We start from the raw sequence: 13822 nt of genomic DNA on the forward strand, positions 1-13822 counted from the left end.
TACATTGCAATCTGCAATTGCATGATTTGACCCACAATATAATTGATTTTGTGTTATGGCAAAGGAGCCTTATAATTGAATCTTAATGTGTGAATACACACACCTATATACACATATATGTATCTATATGTCATATGATACATATGTATAGGCTGATATATGTTAAGTCTTAGAAGAACAAAAAATTTGCAATTTCTGTCACTAAATTAGCACTTAAAGATCAGCGGTTATTGACTTTTTTAAGTATGTGGATAAGTCTCTGAGCCCAGTTAATGAGCAAACCCTCTCTGTTCTTTGCAAGACTGCTTTTTAAAAATGATTGTTTCTGATGATATATCCATCTGCTTTTAATTACGTGACAGCCTTTCTTAGAAGACAGTTGTTCTCTCTGTAGGTTCTTTACCTTAAAAAAAAAAAAGCTACAGTCTTCTGTCTCAGTGACCACAGGGTGGCATTGATCCTTTCAGCCTGACACAGAATGTGAAACCTCTAGCCCTGCAAGTGGCCTGTAAAGGTTTTGTGGGGGAAATGTATAGATGGTGTCTGCTTGTGTGCATTACTTTCATTGTTTTTCACAGAGAATATAGATTCCCTCCCTTGACAAGCTTCTGAACCTTCCCCCACAGGCTTGATGCGCTCTCGGGTCCGAGGGGCAGATGCCGCACAGGCTAAAGTCCTGACGTTCTTGGACAGTCATTGTGAGTGCAATGAGCACTGGCTGGAGCCCCTCCTGGAGAGGGTGGCAGAGGTGAGTGAAGAAGAATATAAAGGCTTGGAGCGCTGCTCAGTTCTTGGGGTTTGTTCACATTGGGCGGAGCAAGGCGAGATATACTATTGGTGGCATTCATTTACTATCGCATTAGACCAAGTGAAAAAAACAATCTAGCTGGGAGAGGGAAAGAGCAGGTCAGAACACTCACCTGTTGGGACTGAGTGCAGGGGCAGAGCCTTCATTTCATTTACAGCAGTTCTGTTCTGTTGAAAGGTTCTCTTATTTATCTGAAGTTTTAGGGTGAACTGTGGAGTAGTCTGTTAGGGATGGAGTCAAAGCCTTCATTGGCCCTCAGTGAAAGGCTGTGGCTAGAAGGAATCTTTATGAGTATTTCAGGTAAGAAAGAAGTCCTAACAATAACTTCTACCATGCAACTACTTTCTTCAGTCCATAAGAGCTCCATTTTCTACCATACCTCCTTCTTGACTTCTTACTGTCATTCAGTCATGTTCAACTCTTCATGACCCCATGAACCATAGCCAGACCCAATACTGTTCCTGGGCTTTTCTTGGCAAAGACGCTGGAGTGGTTTGCCATTTCCTTCTCCAGTGCATCACCTTTTGTCAGAACTCTCCACAATGACCTATCCATCTTGGGTAACTGTGTGTGGCATGGCTCATAGTTCCATTGAGTTATGCAAGCCCATGACAAGACAGTGAGAAGAGCCCAAGGACGGATGCAAAGAGAAAGGAAAGGGGTCTAGTTGGTTCTGCCAGCCTTCAACAGGTCACCAGCTGATTTACATTATGTTTGCTCTATGTCTTATAGCAGTGCTATCAGACTTAAGTAGAAGCCACTAATCTGTATTGTAAGGATTTCTAAAGACCACAGATAAATTTAGTTTTAAAATCTGTATTTCATTATATCTTTATTTACTTTGATAGCTATTTCCCATTTACATTTTCATGTTGTTTGGACTGCATTCAGGATTGCTGTGGCCCACATGCAGCCCCTGGGCCATGAGTGTGACACCTCTGTCTCACAGCAACTTGACCGTGTCACTCTTTGGCATCTTTTCATTTCTATTTTTGTCATGCTTGCCATTCTGTTTAATTCCTCATTCACCACAAAGACTTGACAAGAAATTTTGCCGGGAGATTAATAAAAAATAAAAAAGGATACTGTAAAAGTACAAAAATAGAACTAGTTTGTGTTTGGGTAACTATGGAGAGCATCGGTAGAGGATCAGAGGGGTCATGACACGAGCAGAATGTCAATCACTACTGTAGCTCAGCAACTACAATGATAACCGTGGTACTCATGGGCATAAGTGGCATGGAATTCTCCCTGCCAAAACTGCAAACATTAAACAAGTGGCACAGGTGATCAAAATGTCAGTTGATTAAGATGCTTAATGTTAACGAATTCACATGTCATCCAAAGTAGTGAGTAATTGACTTGAGTGGTGGTTTTAAGATTGAAGTGGGTTTCACTCTACCAAGGGAGCTACTTGGCCCCACTTCTCTGCCTTAAGACTCTAAACAAAGACTTGATGGCCACTCGTGGACCATGTTGTATAGGGCCCTGAAGGCCCTTCCAACTCTGTAAATCTGTGAAGACACTTAGGACAATTTTAGTGTTGTAGCAAATAGTTCTGCCCATTCCACTTTTGATGATTAGTTTTCTTTCTGGCTTCTAACTCCATGGGACTTACTATGTTGCTAATCCTGTGTTTTTCAACTGAGTCCCGAAAGAAATGACCATATGATATTGACAGCAGAGTCTAGTTCTAAAGATGGTGCAATAGACAGATCCTTAGATCTAGAATTAGGAAAACCCAAGTTCATATCCTGCCTTAGACACCAGATATATGATCCTGGGCAAGTCACTTAACCTCTGTCTGCCTCAATTTTCCCATCCATAAAATGGGTATAAAAATAATAGTATTTCTGTAATATTTACAAAGAACTTTAAAAATATTATCTCACTTTATACTTACAATAACCCTAGGAGGCAGGTGTTGTTATTATTTCCATTTTGCAGAAAAGGAAACTGAGGCTGAGAGATTAAGAGATTTGTTCAGAGTGGCACAGCTATTAAGTATTCTTCCTGACTCCAAATCCAGCACTCCACTGCACCATCAGCTGCCTAATAAGGCCCACCTCACAGGGTTGTCATAAAGATAAAATGAGATAATATTTGTTAAGCACTTTGCCCACTATAAAGCACTATATAAGTGCAAGTTATCATCACCATCATCATCACTATTATTAGCTTTACCCTGGGGGAATCTTTTCTTTGTGGTACAATTAGTTTACTGTATAAGTTAGTGACTTACACGAACAGTTGCCAAAATAAACAGAAGTCCCTAATAGATCAGCAGAGGCTATAGGAAAAACATTTTGTCTACTCTAGCCGTCAATATTCTGCCCTCTCTATTTTAGAGAATTTAGATCATGATAGGCCTTAATCGTAATTTTAGAAAGTGCCCCTTGTGCATCTCTGTGTGTTGGACTCTAGATGGCTGCCTGTAATGCCTCCCTCTAGTCCTCTTATGAAGAAGAATGATCAAGTAAGTGGCTCTGGTCTGAGAATAGCCCTGCCAGAGATAGAGAGAACATAGGTCAGTCTTTGCAGTCTGCAAAATTTTTTCCACTAAAAGTCCTTCTCAAAACCTATAAACTTCAAAAATTGACTTTTAAGTTGCCCCTAAATTCATTGTAGTATTTTCAAAATTCCAACTGATGACTTGTGTTTTTCTATTTATGTGCCAAACATACAAACATACATACATGTAAAATGTATGAGTGATATTCCCATAGAACTTCAACTCTTTCTTACTTTTTAGCCCATCATTCAGATTCTTTTCCTCTTCCTATCTCCCCACCCTCTATATGATTTAATTTTCTTCCTTGAAAATATCCACCTTTCAGATGGTTCTGAAGAATCCTCGTCCTATTTGCCACACTACCACGTCCTTGCTTGGTATTACTGAGCATTCCATATTAATTTATTTGACCAAGGCCTTTATCATCCTTCTGGCTAACAAAACGGTCCTTCAATTAATTGCTCTAGAGAGAAAATTAACTTTTTGTTGTCCTTCCAAGCTAAGCAGAGTCTTACTGTTTCATGTTTGCAATCAGTGTCAGTTTAACGTCAGAATTTGGAAAGGTCAGTAATTAAAAGTCATTATGAACTCTTATCAAGAAAATGACAGCAATAGTATGTGAAACGACTAAGAAAATATTTTCATAAAATCATGGGAAGACAGGCTGGCTTGTTCATTTTCTGTCACTGCCACTTATCGCTTTTCATATCACAGATGTGCCCATGGAAGTTTATTCTTCGCATGGCTGCATTTCTCTGCTGCCTGTGTATCCATATCAGATTGTAAGTCCAAAGAGTAGCGTCCTTGCTTCTGTTTCATATCAGCTAACACATTGTTGAATTGAATTAATTCAGGTTGAACCTAAATTCTGTCAAAATGAAATCTACTTTCTGACGATAATTTAGACATTTTGGAAAGCTCCATTAATTTATGTCACTAGGAAAGGTATCTGGAAAGAGAGCCTCGTCCAGCCCTCTGCCTTCAGGCAGGTGAATATCTGAATCATCCAGGACAGATTATTTTTTAAATTTTCAATGAGTTATTTTCTGTATGGTATTCAAATTGCAACAAGTAACATAAATGCGAGGGAGACAAGGAATGGACATTTAATGTGTATGCTCCAAAAAAGGCTTGCCAGATAATGGGTCCATTGAATTGCCTTATTTCTGTATAACACTAATAATGCTTTTCTCTATATTGTGTTTTGAGTAACTTATTTACCTGTGGCTTTTTTTTTCCCCAAAAAATTCAATATTTATTTTAGGACAAGACCCGGGTTGTGTCACCTATCATTGATGTCATTAATATGGATAACTTTCAGTACGTGGGGGCTTCAGCTGATTTAAAAGGCGGTATGTGTCTGTAATACGAAGTAATGTTCAATCTGAATCCATCTTGATCTATTTCGATTTATTTTTATGCCATTGTTATCATTCATTCTGTAATCACTTCTTTAGTGTCTGCTATGTGCCAGGCACTGGGAATACAGAGGCAAAAAACAAAACAGTCCTGACCTTCAGAGAGCTTACATTCTGTAGAAAGTGAGGGCATCAGCTCATGCTGATAAATCAACATAAGGTAAATACAAAATGATCAGGTTGGAGGGAAAGGAGAGAGAAGTCAGAAAAGGCCTCAGGTAGAAGGCAGCCCTTGGGTATAGCTGTGAAAGGGATTGTAGTAGGTAGAGGTGAGACATAAGGCACAACTTGTTCAAACTCATAGAGACAACAGATGGAATGTCATATATAAGGAATTGCAAGTGGCCCATTTTGGCTTGACTATATAGTGCATGATGGGGAATAATGTGAAATCAACTTGGGAAAATGTTGGAGCCAGATGGCAAAGGGCTTTTAATCCCAACCAGAATAGTTCCTATTTAATTCTAGAAACAGTAGGGAGCCCCTGAAGTTTCTTGAACAGGGGAGTGGCATGATCAGATCAGATAGCTTCATTAGGAATATCAATTTATCAGTTATGTGGAGGATGGATCAGAGAGAGAAGAGTTTTGAGACTGAGAGAACAGTTAACAGGGGATTGCAGTTGTCCGGGTGAGGTGATGAGGTAAAATCAATACTTCCAATAAAATTTGGCCATTGAGTATAAGGGGAGGAAGGGAAAGTGAAGAATCCAGGGTAACTCCAAGGTTGTAAACTTTAGTGTCTAGAAAGGTAATGGTATCCTCAGCAAAAATAGTGAAGTTAAGGAAAAGAGGCAGGTTTTGGTGAAAAGGAGATAAATTCCTTTTTGAATATGCCTATTTTAATTCAGTTGTCACAAAAGACTGTCCCATCTACTTGGAAATGTCTTATATGTGTTTGGTAATGTGGGAATGGAGTTCAGGAGAGACACTAGAGCTAAGAGTCATCTGCCATAGAGATCACAATTGAATCCAGGAGAGCTGATGAGATCACCAAGAAAGGGTCGTAAGATCATAGATTTAGAACCAGAAAGTATAAAAGGAAAAAGGAAGGCCCAGTGTAGAGCTGTGTTGGATGCCCACAGTTAGGAGGTAGAATGTGGGATCATAAAACTGGAACTGAAAAACCCACTAAGGCCATTTAGTTCAATAACTATGCACTCCTCAGTTTTACAGATGAGAAAACTGAAGCCTAGACTTGCCCAAGGTTATTTCAGGTATTAAATGATTGGCGGCATTGGAACCCATATCCCCCAAATCACAATACTCTTAACATTGGACTACCTTTCCTCATGGATGAAGATCCAACAAAAGAGATTAGAGAAGGAACAACCTTCAACGGAGAGAGCCAGGAGAGGGTGTCACGAAAACCCAGGGAGGAGGGAAGGGATTTAAAAATTTTTTTTTTTAATTTTTGAACTTAACACTAAATCAAGTCAACAGCTTTTATGAAGCACCTATGATATGCCAAATACTATACTAATTACTGAGAATTTTTAAAAGAAGGCAACAATTGTCCTGGCTTTCAAGGAGGTCTCAGTCTAATGGGGCAGAGAGCTGTATACTAGGTAGGTAGGTAGGTAGGTAGGTAGGTAGGTAGGTAGGTAGGTGGGTGGATGGATGGATGGATGGATGGATGGATGGGTGGGTGGATGGATAGATAGATAAATAGATGAATGTGTAAATGCATACATATACACATGTCCATACATATGTATATACACACACACACACACACACACACACACTCTAGAAATAATCAACATAGAGAAGGCACTAGCACTGAGGAGGGTCAGGAAAGACTTCTAGAAATTCACCACTAGAAGGTGAACTTAAAGGAAACTAGAAGACTCAAGGGAGAAGGGAAAGAATGACAGGCATGGGGGGCAGCATTGCTATATAGAAAGTAGAAAAGATGAAAGGAGGATTGTGCATGCAACTACAGCTCACTCTCAAGTACAGCTTGCTTTTCTTTTAAAGCATATAATAACATATAATAAAGTATATAACTAATCAACAGAGTATTTATTAAGCACCTACTATGTGTGGGGCACTATCCTAGGCACTGGAGATAGAAATACAGACATTTAAAGAATTTTTTTAAAAAATTGAAACCATCCCTACTTGCATTCTAATGGGAGTTCAACAATTATATATAAAATGTATGCATAATAAACGTGTGGATACATATATACCATACATAATATATACATACAAAGTATTTAGATACAAGGTAGATAGGGAGAGGAAGAGTATTAGCAGTTAGAGCCTCGGCGGGGCAGGGGAAGAGAGTTAGCAGAAAGGTTTCAGGCAGATTTGTTCCCCAGCTGCATATTAAAAGAAGAGAGGGGTTTTCTGAGACAGAGATAAGGACAAAGTACATCCACACATGGGGAATATCCAGTGCAAAAGGTACAGAAATAGGGGATAGAATTTCATGAATAAGGAACAGAGGGGTCGGTTTGGGTAGATCTCAGAGTACAAGAATGAGGGAAATGTCCATTGAAGCTTGCAAGAGAGGCTGGTGAATTTAAAAGCCAAACTGAGGAGTTTATTTTTGACCCCAGAGGCAACAGGAAGCTTTTGGAGTTGGCTGTGTAAGGGAGGCATGATCTGATTTGCATTTAAAGAAAATTACTTTGTCAGCAGTGTGTAGGATGGGCTAGAATGATGAGATACTTGAGACAGAGAGACCAATTAGAAGACTCTTGTAATCGTCTAGGTGGGAGATGAGGGCCTAAACAAATGTGATAACCAAACTGGTCAGAAAGAAGGCCATCAAATGTGGAAGATGTTGTAAAGATAGAAATGGCAAGATTTGACAACTGGATGCATGAGGTGAGGAAGAGTGAAGAGCCCGGGATAATGCTGAGATGATGAACCTGACACATTGGAAGGGTGGTGGTGCTTTTAACAGAAAGAGGAAAGTTTGAAAGATGGGAGGCCTAGGCCCTGGGGAGACAGATCATGAGTTTTGGTTTAGACATGTTCAATTTAAGATTTCTCTGGGACATAACAAATCGAAATGTCCAGTAGGCAATTGGTGGTATGGGTCTTAAACTCATTGAAAATACTGGAAAATAGAAATGATGGTTAAGGGTGGCTAGGTGGCACAGTGAATAAAGCACCAGCCCTGGAGTCAAGAGGACCTGAGTTCAAATCCGGCCTCAGATACTTAACACTTACTAGCCATGTGACCTTGGGTAAGTCACTTAACCCCAACTGCCTGCCCTCCCAAAAGGAAAAAAAACAAAGAAATTATAGTTAACCCCATGGGAATCAACGAGGTTACTGAGACTATAGAGACAAGAGAGCATGGGAGAGAACCGTGGGGTGCCCCCACAGGTAGGAAGGGTAGTGTGGGTGATGAACCAGCAGAAGAGATAGAGCAGTAGCAGTTAGACAGGTAGAACCAAGACAGTAAAATTTCATAGAGGAGAAAAGATCTGAGAGGAGAGAATGGTCATTAGTGCCAGATGTACTAAATTGAGAAGGACCCTGTGAAAGAAACATCGGATTTGGCAGTTGGATGTCATAGAAAAAAGGTTGTCACCAAGAGATAAGGTCAAATACCAAATTCGAAAGGGTGAGAGAAGTGGAGACAGTGAGCGTAAACAACTTTTTCAAGGAATTTGACTGAGAAAGGGAGGAGAAATGTGGAATCTCTCTTGAAAGAATTCTAGGGTCTAGTGAAGGTTTTTTAAGGAGTGGGGAGACTTAGGCATATTTGAACGAGAAGGGAAATAGTTGATATGGAGAGGCTAAAGAGCAAATGATTGATGATGCAATAACTTCCAACAATGCTACTTTCAAAGCTGTCTTGCTTGGCTATAGTATTTCCTCCTGGTTTTCCTTCTGTTCTTTTCCATGCATTTTTAAAATTTTATTTTATTTTTCACTTATGGAATAAAACAGGCATTTCCATAACATAATATAATAAAAAAGATGATTACACATGAAATTGCAAATCTGCTATATACAATTTGCTATTCCTTTTAAATATGTGATAAAGTTATGTGAATTTCTTTTGTTTCCTTTTTTCCCTCCCCCCACAAAGAATCTCTTTATTTTTATTTTTTGGTAAACTTTTATAACCCCTTTAAGTCCCCCTGACCCCTACCTTCTCTCACCCAAATGAAAAACAAAACAAACACTTGTAACACATCTTTTCGTTTGGCTGAGTGAAGGGCGGGGGCAAGTTAGGAGGTAGGGGGTTGTGAAAGCAGAATTAGCTGTGCCCCCAAACATACGTCTTCCTCTGTCAGGAGGTGGGCAGCATGCTTCATCCATTAGTCAGGGAGGAGAGAATGGTCAGCAGGGTCAAAGGTTGCAGATGTGTCAGTCAATCAGTCAACAAGTCTTTATTCAGTCAAACAAGTAGTATTTATTAAGCTCCTACTGCATTTCAGGCACTCTGCTAGACACTAGGGGTACAAATATAATGAGTAAAAGGCTATTCAAAAGAAGTGTGGGTACGTTCTAACAGGGGAGACAAAAACTACACACATAAGTAGAGGCAAAATAAATATAAAGAGAATATATACAAATAAACACAAAATAATTAAATATAAAGTAGTTTGTGAGGGAAGGCACTGCCAGTTGCATTGGGAGGTGAGGATCAGGGAAGACTTAGAGTAGAAGGTGGTATTCATTAAACACCTACCAAGTACTAGGTGCTGTGCCAGGGGAAGAGAATAAGCATTTATATAGTGCCTACTCTGTGCCAGACGCTGCTCAAAGCACTTTACAAATATCTCTTTTGAGCCTCACAACAACCCCACAAGGTGGATGCTGTTACTATACCCATTTTACAGTTGAGGAAACTGAGGCAGAGGTTAAATGACATAGCTAGTGAATGTCTGAGGCCACACTTGATCTCGGGTCTTCCCGAGTCCAGGAACAGAGCTCTAGCCACTGCCCCAACTAGCTCCCTCAACTAGTTCTTCCTCTTTTTAGAGCGGTGGCAAGTTCAGAATATTTCCACTGTCGAAGTGCTGAGGGCAATTCCCCAGTGCCAAAACGGAGGAAAGAAATGATTAGTTTTGGAGTGGGTTTTTGTTATTAGTTTTAGAGACAGTGTCCTAGCAGAGATGGGAGGTGTTTCAATTCTTAAAAATAAACAGATTGCTTTTAAAATTTATTTTATGCCTTCTCCTTTCAGATTACTTCAATTGACTCAATATATGTGCCTGGTTACTTACACGTTGTCACCTCTTGAGGATAGGGGCTTTTTTTTTCATTATTTATATCTCTGCACATAGCACAGTGCCTAGGACATGGTGAGCATGGTCATTGGCTTACTAGTTTATTAACACATAGGGAGTTTCTTCACCTTGGGAAGCAAAGGAAGGCAAGAGCATCAGGCCTCTTTCATGCTGACTACCCCACCAGTTCAACCCACATGTGCCCTCCCCTTCCTCAGTCTCCTGCAAAGGATGCTACCCAGAATTCATGAGATTCACTTGACTGGCTCTATGGCCAGGTTTGTCCTTCAGCATCCCATACCCCTCTCATGATCTTGCTATCCCCTCACTTCCCCAGTACCTCAGTGCCATTCCATGATTCCCCCACCTGTTCCATCAGCCCCTCTTTGACAGCATTCGTGTAGGAGAACTTTGCTCCCTCTCTGTCAGAACCTACCTATCCTGTTCCTTCAGGACTATGTACTCTACTAAATGATACTAAATTAATCAGCTATATTAATCCATGCCAATATGTTAACTAGTCAGCATGCTGTATCAGAGCATGGTACTATAGCTCAAAGGCAGCAGGATGCCTTAAACCAATTAAAATATACAAGTTCCTTGTGAAGATCATGGTGATCACTTTAGATCCAATAGAGGGCAGCTAATTTTGATCAAAGAGCCCTTTTTCCATCAGATCATGTCATGTTAGAACCTTTTTTTTTTTTTAAATCTCTATGTAAGAGCACGCCAGAGGACAAAAGGCTCTGTTTTTTGATGAGAAGCCAATGAGGTGATGTCTGGTTATTATTTTTCCCTTAAATATCTTAAGTAATTAATTCTTTCCAGAAACTAAAATACAGACACTTTCATATTATAAACATTAATATTAGAAGAGAACAGCCCATGGATCACCTGTGGAATTTTGCAGCAGCCAATGGCCTCCTAGACCACACTTGGAGAATTTCTGTTCTAACAGCTGGTACTTCTTTTTCCCAGGATGGGTGGGACTACAGGGTCTCAGACCTGTAGAGCTTATTAAAACAGCCTCCTATGGATCTCAGCACTTTGGTCCATTCTAAAAGGGCTTCGATATTTTCTCCCTCTATAATTATGAGAGAGATGCTGGGGTCATTTTTTATTATTAATTTTTTTAGGGAAAGAGTTATATGCTCTTTATTTGGAGTATTTGAATCGTTTCTAAAATAGCCATCATTTTGTGGTAGAGGACCTTCTTTCATAACACTGGTTTTCAGGTACAGGACTAACACACTAATCATGTTATGTCTAGACTATGCTGCCTGTAGTTTTGTCCCAAGATCACAACAGAACCTGTGGCGTGACTGAGTCAGGGTCTATAATGAGCTGTGCTGTAATGGGCTTCCTCTTTAGGAGACTGATGTCTCACCTTTGAGGAATTTGTTATCTAAGAACCTAGCCCACCCAGAACACAGCAGAGGACTAGGAAGTAGATGTTTCAGAATAGCCAAAACAATTTTCACTGAATATGTATGTGTGAGGTCATATATTTCATTCATAAAGTAAATTTCAGTAGCCTTCTAACTGTCCTTCCTGCCTCCAGTCTCTCCTCTGTGTCCCAAGTCCTACTACACACAGATGCTAACGTGATTTTCCTAAAGGTCAAATCTGACCATATTCATTGCCTGACTCAATAAACTCAACAGTGTCCCCATTACCTATAGGAACAAATATGAGCTTCTCTGGTTAGCACTAAAAGCCCTTCCCAATCTCACCCCAACCTACCTTTCTAGTCTTATTTACCCTTCTTCACTCCACAGTCCAATCAAACTGGCCTACTTATCATTCCTGACCTGTGGCTCTCCATCTTTAGTCTCCATACCTTCACATTGGCTTTTTTCCATGCCTGAAATATACTTCCCCCTTCACCTCTCTTTCTTAGAATTCGTAATTTCTTTCAAGGTTCAGCTCAAAGATCATTTTCATCAGAGTTTCTTAACCTTTTTTGTGTGATCAACCCCTATAGCAGTCTGATGAAACCTTATTGGCCTCTTCTCAGAATAATGTTTTTAAATTAAATAAAATCTATAAGATTAGAAAGGAAACCAATTACATTGAGTTATTGAGATATATATACATAATATGAAGTTTTTTTTCATTTCCAGGTTCCATATAAATGTCCTTCAGTGAAGTCTTTCCTGATTATCTCAACTGATAGCCCCCGCATACTCTTGTATCTGTTTTTTCTTTTTTTTGTAAATAATATTTTATTTTTCCAAATTACATAAAAAGATAGTTTTCAGTATTCATTTTTTAATAAAATTTTGAGTTACAAAATTTTCCCCCTCCTTTTCTTCCCTCCCCAAGATGGCAAGCAAACTGATATGTTATCACACACACACACACACACACACACACACACACACACACACACACGCACACACCCACACATGCAATTAACAATAACTCTGAGTTATGGAGGAGAGATTCAGTGTGTTCAGAGTGTAGTGAATAAAGGCAAGATAACAAGAGAACCTTCCTCAGAGACGAGAAGTCCTGGATTCAAGTCTGGCTGTGTGACTCTGGACAACTTGACCTATCTATCAGTGCTCAGGGCAACTGTCTAAGATTAGAAGTTGCCAGGAAGATGCTGGCTCAAGATTGATAGAGGGAGTTTCCCAAGAATTTCCCTAAGAGTTCCCCAGACCAGTGAAATCACAAGTATAATGCCTATGACTGCAATAATTAATAATCATAATAATAAACATTTATGCAAAGTTTACAAAACACTTCATAAGCATTTTCTCATTTGACTCTCACAACAACCCTATGGTGTATTCTACCCATTTTGCAGGTGAGTGTACTGAGGCTAAGAAGTTGGATGACTTGCCCAGGGTCACATAGCCACTAAGTATCTGGGTTAGGATTTTAACTTGGATTTTCTTGTCTCTACCTGACTCTTTATCCATTAAGCCACCCACATGCCTATTTTAAGAAGGCAGGGGGAGCATATAGTGTTTCTTTAGGATTTTCATCCAAAATGATTAATAGAAGAGATATTTTTGATGTATAAAGTGGTAAGCCTTCTGCTATCCTGAGCAACTCATTCACTAAATTTTCCATATAATGGAGGTTTTTCTGTACTCCATATATTCAAAAAATGTTGTTGTTGGGTTGTTTTTTGTTTTGTTTTGCTAGCAGCACACATCACTACAGTAAAAATTCTCCTTCTGCAACAGATTTCTGAAGCCAACAGTTGGAGCTGTTTTAAGTTATATGTCTGATCAGGACAGAAAAAGCCAAATTGACACAAGATTTTGAGGGAATCACTTTAGGTGTAAAAATCCAAGGAAGTAGATTCAAAGAAAATTCAGTCCTTATAGTCCCATCCTTAGCACCAGATTTAGAAAAGGGAAAGTTGATATACAAGTCTGGTTGGCCAGTTGAGTTTTCTCTGAATAAGCCACGGTCTCCAGGCTGATTTTCTGGTTTGCATTAATTTTTCACATAGGGAATGTCTTGTATATGACATGGCAGGTTTTCTGCCCTAGGCATGTAACAAATGGGTCTGGATCAGATGAGCTGGAACCTGCCGACTTGCTGGGATTCTTGGTGCAGTAGCTGGAGTTTCTGTGATAGCAAGTGCTTATTTTTTTTTTAAATCTTCCTTTGTTCATCATCCCATTTCTGCCACCTGCCTACCTGTCAGCCAGGTGCTTTCTCTATACTCAGGCAGGTACCACTGTGAATCTGCAGCATGATCAGCTCACCAGAAAGGCCTGTGGTAGGCTGGCCCCCTGGGACACCCTGGGAGCCCAGTGGGCAAAGCCACCAGGCTGCCTTTTTGTTTTCACTCTTTCCATCTCAATGCACCGTAGCAAACATTATAAACAAAACCCTGAATACAAAGTACACAGGAGTGG

The 13822-nt window shown here is 39.8% G+C and overlaps 1 protein-coding gene across 1 annotated transcript in view; it reads left to right on the forward strand.

Moving 5' to 3' along the window:
* Positions 1 to 13822, forward strand: part of GALNT2 (polypeptide N-acetylgalactosaminyltransferase 2) — a 257214-nt gene that overhangs the window by 208565 nt on the left and 34827 nt on the right. Inside the window, exons 7-8 of the mRNA XM_069064891.1 lie at positions 627 to 748; positions 4585 to 4672. Of these exons, the coding sequence (XP_068920992.1) occupies positions 627 to 748; positions 4585 to 4672 (210 nt within the window). The remainder of the gene's footprint in view (positions 1 to 626; positions 749 to 4584; positions 4673 to 13822) is intronic.

The sequence above is a fragment of the Petaurus breviceps genome, unplaced genomic scaffold, assembly GCF_028583685.1.
Source record: "Petaurus breviceps papuanus isolate PSGF00001 unplaced genomic scaffold, PetGlider_PUasm1.0 90650, whole genome shotgun sequence".
Classification (NCBI taxonomy): Eukaryota; Metazoa; Chordata; class Mammalia; order Diprotodontia; family Petauridae; genus Petaurus; species Petaurus breviceps.